Raw genomic sequence first — 13,164 nt, 5'->3', positions numbered from 1 at the left:
ATTACTTCTCTAAGCGAACTCGACTGTCTCGCCATACTAAACGGGTGTAACTCAGAGTGAGAGAGGGGGCAGCACTGAATGAACAACTCGACAATCAGGTGTATTCATTTGATTCCTTTCCGTCGCATGTAAACGGAAAATGTTCTGGAAATTCTTGAGGAAATTTCAAATTTCTTTTTGTCAAACAACAGTTATCGGTAACGATCGTGGTGCGTGTAAGAATATATTAGACGAGAAGCTCAGCGATCAAATTGGAGGGGACTCCGAGACGCAAAATTACTAACACATCTCAATAAAAAGATGACACAGGTTTAGAACGACATATATATAAAAACTAATATTGTCACTCGGTGTGCTGTGTTGCCAATGGAAAGGGTAATTGGACAAAACGTCGGGTAACACAAAGGGCGAGATGTCAAAAAGACGTTTTATTGATAAACGTGAACTGCGAAAATTAGCTCCAAATAACGGTAAATTACGCCTGATTAAGGACCGCTTAGAAAAGCAGTACGGAGAGCAGGAAAAGTTAATAAAATCTCATCAAAAACGCATTCACATGAGAAAAAGGTCAAATGGCGAGTATTTAGTGAAAGTGTCCTGTATACAAAGGTCGTCTAAAATGGCGTAATTATCGACAACGCTTGTAAAAAAACGTGCATGGCATTTTGTATGTTTTCGTCACTCAGTCTATTGGCGTAGATCTGCTTAAACTACGCCGGGATTATGTCGTACGTCATTTATCGCTATTTAAGTTTTAAGGATTTTATCGGACACAATAGTGAATAAATATATGCGTAAAGTGGATAGGATTTAGGCAGCGTGCAGATGTTTCCCTCATGTACAACATAATAACAAACGACCTCGTCACTGTTAGTGAAGGCACATGGTTTTAACAAGACGGGAAATTGAGGAATACCTGTGTTTTGGTTCTGCACGGCAGTGTCAGTGTGTATATGCTGTTCCATCATGCATACGTGATACAAATATTTCGATGTCAAAAGAATGTTTTTGAACGAGGGGATTGCACTTTTCCAAACGGAGTGTTTACATATCTCTATTTATAGAGATGTTCAAGAAAGACCAACAAAATGAATATTTCTTTAAAAAAAACATAAATAAAAAAAAAATTTAGACTCGTCGTTACCTATATTTTTATCTGGTATACTGTGTTGGACAAGCTAAAAATAATTAACGTAACAAAACTGTATCATAGCGCCGGGTCGGTCCCTCGGACCTAACACCCCTCTTTTGCATAATGGCCGATCTTACGTGACTGAAGAGGAGACAAAAATGAAGGGCACGTCGATTTGACGACAAAATTGGGTGAAAAGAGAGCATCCTTATGTATGGATCGTATTTCTAAAAACGGAAATAATGTCAGTAACTAGACTAAAAAGTCGTGAAATGCTCATCACGACTTTGCAGTGCCAAACGGGAAATCTTATTTCAACCCGAGTCCAGTAAATGAAATCATGGGAAATAACTCAGTGGAATTCAATTTGGTAAGCCGGCAGCAAGTGGTGTTAAATTACGCTGAACACAAATTGTTTTAGTGGAATGTTGTACTTTTAAAAGATGCATCCTTTCAGAGGCTGCCTTGGCAACGTGACCGTGGGGCGTCCTCCTGGTCAATGTTGAGGATTTTGGAACGTTGTTGTGTAAAATATAGCAGTAAGGGTAAGGGTGAACACGCGATCGTCATTACTAAACACATTTAAGTGTTGACGGTGCGTGAACACAGTCTACTATACAGAATCAGATGACAACGAGTAGGAATTTCTAACAGTCGGAAATTGACGCGCGCTGAGGATCCAACTTGCAGTCACAGACTTCTAATTCTACGCACACTGTACACTTTTCTGTTTATTTATGCAATATGTGTAAAGACAAATTACTCACGAAATTGTTAAACATAAAAAAATACTAACATAAAGTAGCTTTCTTCCCAGACTCAACCGTCACGCCAAATTCAAATCCAAAGTTTATCTAAAATTTCAAAATTGGAAATGGGCAGGTGGAACATACTGAAGCGGTCGTTAACCGCTTTTATGTAATATTTGCAGCCAAATATGTTCAAACTTACTGATTGTATTAGGCTGAATTTATGTAAATATCAATCTCTTTAAATACGTTTTGTCTTTGTTCGACGTAAGGTGTGATGAGTTCGTTATTTTCTAATTCTACGCAAATAATCTTTTCCAAATGTGTTATTGATTCGACCCTGACCGGACTTCGCGCCTGAATTGCATCAACGTCACGGTACCCCCACACACTCCACAACCCCTCTCACACACTCCACAACCCTTCTCACACACTCCACAACCCCTCTCACACACTCCACAACCCCTCTCACACACTCCACAACCCCTCTCACACACCCCACAACTCCCCTCTCACACACTCCACAACCCCTCTCACACATTCCACAACCCCTCTCACACACTCCACAACTTCCCTCTCACACACTCCACAACCCCTCTCACACACCCCACAACCCCTCTCACACAACCCACAACCCCTCTCACACACTCCACAACCCCTCTCACACACCCCACAACCCCTCTCACACACTCCACAACCCCTCTCACACACTCCACAACCCCTCTCACACACCCCACAACCCCTCTCACACACCCCAAAACCCCTCTCACACACTCCACAACCCCTCTCACACACTCCACAACCCCTCTCACATACCCTCACAACCCCCTCGCATACCCCACCACCCCTACACATAAAAGGTTTCACCCTGGAGTTAAAGAATACTCAGTACAGGTGCAGAGGGACAACACCATTTTTAGATGCTCGTTTTCATGCTAATTTTTGTACTTTTAGCTTCGAGGTATGACTATTTGAGACAAAGATCAGTTGCGTGTTTAATCCAATAAACGTGGAGGAAAGACAATCCATAAAACTTTCCTCATCTCCATCAATACATAATTCGATTATGTTGACGTGAAAGGGGATCCAAGCGTACCACCTAGCTTACTGTCAACTGATATACATGAGAACTGGTTCTTGTCACGGTTAAGGCATACACTTAATATGTATGTACACCATTAATAATTGTATATTTTAAGAAATATACCTAGGCGTATACCATGTGATATTGGTATATCTTGTTTCGTGTAAGTCTGTACCAGGAGACCGCAAAGCGAGATTTTTTAGCTATAAGTTATAGTGGGTGTATGTTTTCATCGATTTCCGGCGTGAAGCAGTCCGATTTGCATAATAAAAACACAACTTCATCTCATATTTTTACCAATAATATGAAAATAAATTTCTATTGCAATATAGGCCGCAAAATATTGAAAAAGGCTTGAAAATGTCAGTGATGACGTATTGAATATTACTGACACATTACTAACTAATCACGGCATAGTCAGAAAACCTTTCGAACAATGATGTGCCGTCGTCTGGTTGGTTAGCGTGTAAAACTCACCGAAAATATTGCAAATCGGCGAAAATTAAATTATTTGGCGATTTCATTCAAGACTGGCATTCATCCGTGAAAATGGTAGAAAAAAACATAATAATAACACACTTTTTAAAATATACAAAATGTACAAAAATTAAAAGATTATTTGACGTACATCTCACAGTAGTGTGTAGATTTGAATTGGAATAACAATACTAAATTAAACACATCCCAGAAATTACAGTAGCATTACAGATATTATTGAAGTTTTATATCTGAACGGCGGACAGAGGTGTTCTGAGTCACCATACAGCGCACCGAAAGGCTGCCCTAAATAGGATTAAGTGTAAAATTAAAATTGCAGATGATGATTCGTTTTTAACATGCACATACATATGAGTGGGACGTACAGCAGAGTTAAGGGACCATTCGCTTCTATAAATTGGTCTGAAATATGATATACATTGTAGAACAGCGTAACATCAGACCCTCTTAGACGCTAATTCAATCAAGGCAATAAAAGCTACATTCGGATCTGGTTCCTTTGATCAAAACACTGGGGTTAACTGCTATACGGAAGCTAACCAACTAAAGCCAGCCGCCATTGCCATCGGACAGACACATTCACAGAGGCGGAAAGAGCTAATATTCATGGAGTTCCATCGGTTATTATAAATAGGGAAGTTCTCATATCGTTTACAATTTCATGGGAAATTAGCGGATATTGTCTTAGTTTTGCTCATTTTCCTCTTAATATTCGTTTTGTATTTAATGTCAGCTGCTAGTAACCTGGTAGCGGTAGTTGCTACAGTAAGCTCATCTCCTTCACGTTCTGCTCCCCTCTAAACGTGAAAATTCGAAATCAATCCAGAAACATGAATAGTCTGATTTGTAATGATGCAATAAACACAAACAATCGTTCACGACAGATTACTGTTTTGTTGAACGCCATACACGTCAGATGGTGCAACATTTTGTGCGTTCGTTTGTCTATAGTTGAATTTTAGACCAAATACACTTTTCATAGTCTACATTTATCAATATTTTAAAATAAAATAATAGAATCAATTATATGCATTTGTACTTGAAGGAGTAAAGGCTGTAAACACCTAATTTCGCGTTAAAAGTAAGTCGTTGTCATAGTGTATAGAAAAAAGACATATTTGTGCAGAATTATTGCCATTATATCAATATTTTTTTAGTATAATCATCCCCACATTAATCGTCGATACTTACAACGATATTTTGGCAATTTACAAATTTTCTGAGAAACGCATGTCCTTCTATAGGCAGCCCGAGTACAAACTCCAAGAATCGATGCAATAAATACAATAAAAATGAACAAAAAAACATGCCCGACGTCAGGAACCAATTAATCACGCAACAGTGTGAGAAACGTGGAAGAAAAAGTAAACACGTTCCGCCGGTCACGTGACAATGAACTATTTGCAAAGCGATATGCAAGGTCCGTGCTAAGAATTAAATATTGCAATTGATTATGCATTCCCAACCACTCACGCTCTTTGCTCTCTCACTAAAACAGATTTTAAATCATGCTTATACAAACGACTTCAGTTTGTTTTGTCCACGTCAAATTGATCGACGATTTCACGGGGAGCCTGCCTATTTTATTAGGGGCTCGTTGGATTTCAATAAACGGGACATTTCTAAAGAGGCTAGTGTTTGAATTTTTTTTAAATCGATGATGATGCTTTGATTTTAATTATATTGTCCCTCTACATATGAAAAAAACCCTTCACTTGTTAACCTGTATTCACACACAATTGGGCGATTCGTTTTAATTTACCGTGTCCGCTATATTTTCCTGCCTGTACGGTGGGGTTTAAATCAATTTGGGGTGTGGAAATTACGCACGTTTTTATAACAAAAGCAATCAACGCGACTGATTCGCTAGTAGATTGTAGGTTAATTGATCGATAATCGGGTTTTGAGCTAATCTTTACTGCATTTTGAAAAATAAGAAAACATAAAAAAAAAACGAAAAACTGCGATTCGGTGTGTTTCAGTAGGTTTGGATAGTAAATTAGTATTTCCATAAATGATATAGTGCTCGTGTTCAACCATTTATCGTCTCCTTGATCACCCCCCTCTGTGAGGCGAGCTTCGGTTTCGTGTACAGTCGTTATTCACTTTTATTAAAATAACCGGGGTTTTCATGTCTGCACGATTCGCATGTATTCCAGCGTCAATTTCTATGAATTAGATGAAATGCAGAGTAGTTTAACGTAGTGCTGGCAAAAATTAACATTACATTGTTTCTAGAAATAAGTAAACAACGAGACTAGAATTATTGATCATTAAACAGGATAAAAAAGTAAATTATATAACACTATATGCCAACGTTTGGTTGGGTTTGTTCGTGGAGACTCCAAGTCGCACATGCATTTAGAGAAACCCTTCGATATTTTAATTTCTTGTTACTGTGAAACTATAAAAAAAATAACACGACATGTCTTTAAATTACTGAAATTGCGGGACGGTAAGCTGATATTATTGTCTTTACGAAAAATTGGTTCAGTCCGAGCGGCTCCGCTGGATGTTCTTTCCAGGTGCGAGTTTGAGTGGTTGAAAAATTCACAGAAATACATACTTGTAAATTTCCATTTTTACAAGAACTGTGATTTGGAGTGGAGAAAATAGCATAGCGACAACTATTCTCATTACGTGCAAATAAAATAGCACACGACTTAATGACTGGTAATTGAACATTGCAAATAAAATATCATTATGTCGAAACCAGAGCAGGATGACACGACATTTTTGACCGATTGCGGGTTAAAGTTACAACTATTTAGTGTTAAAATGTATGATGTCATAATGTAAATGCCAACAATTATGTACCAGCCAGCGAACAAGTAATTCATTTCACCCATGGGACCATTGCTATCTAACCCTTATCTCTGTACTAAATTTAATTAATTCCTCAGTCCCGTCTTTACAATGTATTTAAGCACTAAAGCGAAAAATGTTATCCAACTCAGTCGGGACGTGGAACGTTTTCTCGGCGAACTCGTTCAAGTACCAGGGGACGGTTTTTGTTGCATAGACATTGAATCGAATTAGTCGTTTAGCAAGAACAACAGCGTTTTATCGAATCGTTCTCGATTTCACAGTAAAGTGGCAAACTGCGGAGCTATGAAGTGGCACCACTATCTAACCAGGCGAAAAGCCGGACTCGAGCGGCGGCTATGGCAAGCCATTGTACACGAAACGTGACCCAGTAATTGAATAGCGCCATGTTTTCGGAAATATGTTAAAATGCTATCAGTTGAGGAAATGAACTAGGGCAGCAGTTGTTGTAGTAGACCCTTGACTTTTCTATAATTTCATTCAGTGATGAAAGAGCCACCGATTCTGGTTCAGAAATATAAATCGTTTCCATACAATTTTAAATTATAAGCACGCGGAAATTAAAATTAACGCAATTTTGTCTTTAAATTCAACGTAAACCAAGATAAATTTGAGTACAAAATGATTATAAAATGATTATAAAATAATTTTGGCGGGAGTGAGTGTGGTAATAAAAGTCGATGATAAGAGAAATATGAAATACCTCGCGATTGTGAGAGCATCGAACACAGCATATCAGGAACACATCGAGCTAAAACATAATAGAAAAAAAATTTAAAATATTTTTCATTGTTACATTGATATTTCTTCCAATGATACAAGATGAAACTGAAAACAGTCAAGCTCCCCTTTTAAGCATCTTTTTTTTTCAAAATGGGGTAACGGATATTGGTCTGCGGAGAGACTACCAATTCACTAAACAAACCATGCACGCTCACAATTAATAAGTCGGTATAACATTACATTTTTTTATAAAGTTACTCTTTTATCATTGTCTCCAGAGGGCGTGGTTTGTGAAGTCAGGCGTCACCGTATTGTTATTGAGAGTGGCCTTGATCGTGAACGCCATAATGGAATATTGGGATATGATATCATCTACGGCGCTACATGCCAACTCTCATAGGCATGTAACAGAAGTTGGGTTCAGATTTCCAGTCGATCACTGACTCGGGCGGATTTGATGGGTAGTCATAATTAAGGTCATGTGCATGTTTTGACTTTTAGTCTTTAGCACAAACAGTCAAACAAAGGCAATTCTGCGCTGACAGTCTTACTATATACATGGGATGTTACATGATTCGTACCAACGAACCACCCCATTTATTTCACTGAAAATCTTCGAAACTTTGAACATTTCAACAAAACATGTCCGACTTGTATGTCAAACTGAAACCTGAATTTAACCAAGCCTTTTATTGAGTCGAGCGAGACTTCGATGAAAAAACTAGATGATTTTTAAATCGCGGGCTCTAACATACAAATATCAACATCTAGTGAGTACTCGTTTTGGGAAACGTTTCCACGGTTTCCAGAAAAGTAAGAAACCAATTGTGTCAAAGTTGGTTTGTACTTGACTCACTGACTCAGTGTCAAGTAGCCCTACATTTTAAGTCGTTACATTACCGTCAATTTGGGATTTAAGAGCCTGCAATGCTGAACAACGTTTACAATGTCAGTGAACTTTGACCCTGTTCACCTATTATTTTTAAATAACTACTATATGTTAGGATACGTCAAAATTACAAATGTAAATTAAATTTTAAAAACTGTAACATATTACTGTTCAGTACAATAGACCATTTTCCGCACACTGCGAGAATTACGCGCAATGCGTGAAATCGAACGTAAAAACAGGACAAACAAAGGTCATAGCGTCGTAGTCGCGTCAAACATCGCGTGGGATTCGACAAACGCGAAAGTATTTCGGGGACATTTCCATGCTTAATAATGTGCTGTCCACATTTGATAATAGGCAATTTCGATTAAGTAAGGGTATTCGGAAGCAATATTCCTCTGTCGAAGATCGGCCGGTCAATGTAAGCTACGAAATAAAATTTCTAGTTCAAAATCAAATCGTTTGATTTTTGCGGCAGACGTTCGACGCGCGTCTTTCATGCATCTCGCGAGATCTCGCAATTGTACGGAAAATCACCTATTGGTGAACTCACCGTGCGTCACAGATAATGATTTTATAACGCAAATTGTGCACGGGTATTTTTCACAGAAAATACAATTGAATTCATTCAATTTAACTGGTTTGGTTGGATAGCAGACGATGTGGGATATTGCTGACGTGTGAGCAGAAGTAATGGCAAAGACAGAGATCGCTCATGCATAGTTCCGTGATCAGTGCTACAACTACTGAGTAAAGCAGAGAATAATCTTAGCTGAGCGGACAGATAATTACCTGCAAATGTGAATACACATTTCAGAAATAGACGCGGGAACGACACGCAGACGACAGGCGAAGATTGGCCAAGAAATTGGTTCCGGCTACAAGTTCGCTGACATGTTTTAAAGCGGCAAAGCTTTTATACTGTATCCGGTTGTTAGTCAATATAGAAATGTGAATGTAACTAACGTTGTTGGTATTTTCCCCTAAAAGCCTTTAAAATGCGAAATTGGGCGGATTTCACCAAGTTGAAAATGACGTCGACGAAGTTGACCCTATTGTTGCCACCGTTTGAATTCCATAGTGCCCTCTATTTAAAATAGCCGACAAAGATCAGTAAAGCAATTAATTCACCATATTTAGACATTTAATGTCCAACTTATTTCGTATATAAATTATGATTACAATAACGGTCATGGGGGTTGATTTGTGCAAGAATACGAGTATGGCCATCGGACGGACATAATATAAATATTATTCTATACATGGAACGATGATTGTCGTGGACAGATCGTACAATAACTTAGGTTTGCCCAAAAAATAGATAGCAAGCAAAATTTTTCTTCGATATTTTAATAAATATTCCGCCTTGTGATAAATTATTCATCTCATGGTGTTTTGTTTCTGTTCAATAGGAAGAGATAAAACAAAAAATACTTCCGAAGATGCAAAAATATTTGCTGCTACGGTCCCGTAATTTAAATTTGTACAATAATATTTAAATTAAAATTTTGAAATTGTGTAGTTTGTTTACTATGACAGTTGACATGGCAACAATCTATCACAGTATGATTGATACGAAACCGAGCATTTGAAAGTTTGGTGAAAACGTGTAGACGTATTTTTGGCGGGATTCTACAAACTACAATAGAAGTTGTGTATAATAACCAAACGTTTAATAGCTTCACTTTGTTAATGTTCACTAAATTAGTGATAAAGTCCCGTATCCTGCTCGATATCACAGAGAGCCATTTCGTAATTTGCACCACAGGAACTGAGACCAGAAAAAGATCTTGATATGAACAGAATGCTAAACCCCAGCAGCGGATACGTGTTGATGACAAAACACGGCAAACCGTGCTCCAGTCGATTCCCCAATCCCCGTCTCAGTTTTACCAAGTCCGGTTAGTTTAATTTGCCACGGCTCTTAAAAGCTTTCTATTGCAGCGACAATGAACACGCATAAAGCAATTGGCAAAAAGGCAGCCAACTTCCGTCTGATTGAATGCGCGGCAGAGAGCGCAGGAAGGCACTCCAACACAATCGTGGTGCTTTTAATACTTGTTTACTACTCTACTCACGAGCATACTTCGCTTAATGAGTTAAAAGTGTCTTTCTTGCTCGATTAATTAACAACATCGATGAAAGGTTGACGCGAGTACAATAGTATGACAATATGCTGTCCACTTATCATGGAAATCATACACTAGAAAAAGTCGATATCTTCCTTTGTCGGATATGCAAATGAACGAGAAATGAAAAACAGCTCTATGTCAATATTTTTCTACATGAAAAAAAGCCTGGGGTAGTTGCACTACTAAGTGATCACTATATTACGATTCATATCCCATGTATGCAATCAAAATCTACCTGTTGAGTCTGATAGCCTGTGTCCAAACGATCAAGTTTCCCAGTCCGTTAATTACAAAATATCGACGCATTGGAGAAGTCAACTGCGAGGAATCGATAAAACCAGAGTATGATTACTTTTCAATGCAGTATCCCCCATCGGAAACACCCCCCTCCCTTCGGAATGCGATTTTTCCTCAATGACTACTTCTACTCCTAGTCTGGCTTCCTTCCGAGTTCCTTCCGAATTTTTCCGAGTTCCTTCCGAGTTCCTTCCAGTAATCGGGGCTTGACGCTTGAATCTCCACTCTTGTCAGTCGCCGTCACGGCCTCTTCTGTTTTTAAATGCGCCGAAAGCCATAATCACAGCATTCGATAATTGTGTCTTATCGACCAACAACGCATCATTATCACTATCTTCACCAGCGGCTAAAAAGGATAATCTCTGCACACCTATGTGTTAGTTAAATCAAGCACACTGCATGACAACTTTACGCCATGAAAATAAAATTTTATTTTCAGTTTTTTTTTAATCTAGTAAATGCACGCACTTCTTCTTGTTTTTGTTTTTTTCCAATTGCTTTCTGTGAGTTATCGTATACCCTCGTGAAATCTTATTATTTTATTTGTATACTATCTACTCATATAGAGGTTTCAAGAAAACAATCATTGATGCCAAATTGCTGTGATCAACGGAGCGGAATATTTTGATTTGTGCAAGGTAACGCCTGTGTGAGCGACTAGGGCGTCTAGGTTTGTAATTGTACTCATATCCCGCTATAACGAATATATCGAGAAATAACACAAACGAAAACTGTCTCTGATTTCATCTCATACTTGTAATTTTCACGACTAGTTTGGTTAGGCCACAACCATCATAGGTGCTACAAGTGTCTAAATAAATGCCACTGACTTGGGGAGCCCTAAGAGAAACTTATTTTTATTTAAGAGTAGTGGATATAGGAGGTAATGTGCACAAAGCGATCCCTAATCAATGTGGACATCGGGAGCGTTCATAACTGCTTTACTATGCAAGGCAAGAATCGGCCAAGCTAATACGGTCATAATGGGCTTCCGGTGTAGCTGGTGACAGCTCTGACTTGCACTTTAGCTTTACAATCGAGTCAATCTCGCCCTGTGCCTTGATATGATAGGTTGCCCGCGTGTCATGACATTCGCACATATTACTTAGTTTATTTCACTGGAGATCTTGATTGATTTCTCGAACACAATCTCTGTTGTCTTCGTTTTATCAAGAATTGATTTGGTTTATACTTTAACGAATGATTGACTAGCGTACTCCTTCACAAAGTGTGTAGGTTACGATACCAAGCGATGCAAAATAATCGTTAGCTTTTGATCAAAAAATAACAAAATAGGCCATTCATCTTAAAAATACTGATTCAATATTGTTTAAAGTCTAACCATAATTTGATAATAGATAAACTGCTGTGACAACTATGAAAACGGTGTTCTTTCGTTCAATGTAATATCTGTTTATTACATCCTATGCTTCAAACGAAATAAAAGAACATCATTCGATGAAAATATCCTGAATCTGTCTAAATGACATATCACACTGGGCTTCATCTCACGAAACACTACAACACAAGTGACTGTGACAATATACAACCAGTTGATTTTAGGATAAGTGGAAGCCACTACACACTTTCCCTAAGGAAAATAATAATGTCCGAGTCTGAGCCGAGCGGATTTGACTAGTAAAGCTGCCACTTATTTTTCAGGCTGTGGGTTTTACAACTCGCGTAGGCAATCCAACCTCTCACGGAAAGTGACGTTTAACATAAGATACTGAATCGCCATAGTGCAGCCTCAGTTCGAATTTCGTGTAAACAATGCATTTCACATGCGTTGCGTAGGACCCATGTCCAACACGACGCATCTCAACGACTACAGTGCTTAGGTTTGGTCGATCATTATAATTTTTCAGGATTCAACGCGTTTGACAGAGGTGTATCTACTTGAACTGAGCAGGGATGAGTGACAGCTGCTGTGTTCGTATAGCTACTGTATGCTATGCACGTTGAACAGGGAAATAGCTTGAAAGACCGAGGGCTTGCTAGGAATATTGAAAATGGTTTAGTGATAATACGACTCTTTGTAATTACAGCAAATAACGACTGTTGGCTGATATATATAGTGAAATGAAAGTCACGCTAAATGATGCAGAAACGATTGAGAACATATCAATTGTGTCCAGGCAACGGAAGGATGTCGTTTGGACTCTGATGTCGCCATTTTGGATTTCCAAATAAAGTGTTCGACGTTAGCGGGAATTGTTTTGATAGCAAATATTAGCGGGAAGTTTAAGCACTCAATACTGTTTTCTAGTCATTTTGTTAGCGAATATTGTGTAATCATTGATGAAATAAATTTGAAAATGTACATATTATTTTACTTGACTTAGTGTCACTCGAGCACGAAGTACAAAAGCAAAATGGAGAAAACATTTAAAACAATTGTTTCTGTCTACCGGAACGTAACAAATACATTCTTATTCAGAATTTAAAACGGCAGCGAAAGGAAAATTACTAAAAATGTCCGATTTCTACATTTTGGCACTTTAGCGGGAATTACGCTTCATGGTCGCGTGGGCATGGCGGGAAATAGCTTGATGCATTATGGCGCGTACATTCCTTTTATTAAAATGAATGCAGCTATTACTGCCAACCGTTGCAATAATGGCCTAGAAAAGAGAACGGAAACTGCTCTAAAGTAGAAATAAGGTTCTCTGATTGAAGACATGGCAACACAGGAACTATTTTCGCGTTCTACTTTGATGACTTTTCCTCAGCGACATCCAGCCTGAATGCATGAAAGTGATTTTCCACGGAAATGCGCGGCATGATACAGGCTAAGTGCGTTACTAATATAAACAGTGCGCAGTTGGGCG

The 13,164-nt window shown here is 38.5% G+C and overlaps 1 protein-coding gene across 1 annotated transcript in view; it reads right to left on the bottom strand.

Moving 5' to 3' along the window:
* The window catches only part of LOC100374192 (transcriptional regulator ERG homolog), a 42,158-nt gene that overhangs the window by 3,263 nt on the left and 25,731 nt on the right, over positions 1-13,164 (bottom strand). Inside the window, exon 5 of the mRNA XM_078013436.2 lies at positions 6,993-7,040. Within this exon, the coding sequence (XP_077869562.1) occupies positions 6,993-7,040 (48 nt within the window). The remainder of the gene's footprint in view (positions 1-6,992; positions 7,041-13,164) is intronic.

Source organism: Saccoglossus kowalevskii, chromosome 5 (genome assembly GCF_978046115.1).
Source record: "Saccoglossus kowalevskii chromosome 5, keSacKowa6.1, whole genome shotgun sequence".
In the NCBI taxonomy this organism is placed as follows: domain Eukaryota; kingdom Metazoa; phylum Hemichordata; class Enteropneusta; family Harrimaniidae; genus Saccoglossus; species Saccoglossus kowalevskii.
This window is presented reverse-complemented; position numbering and strand designations above follow the sequence as displayed.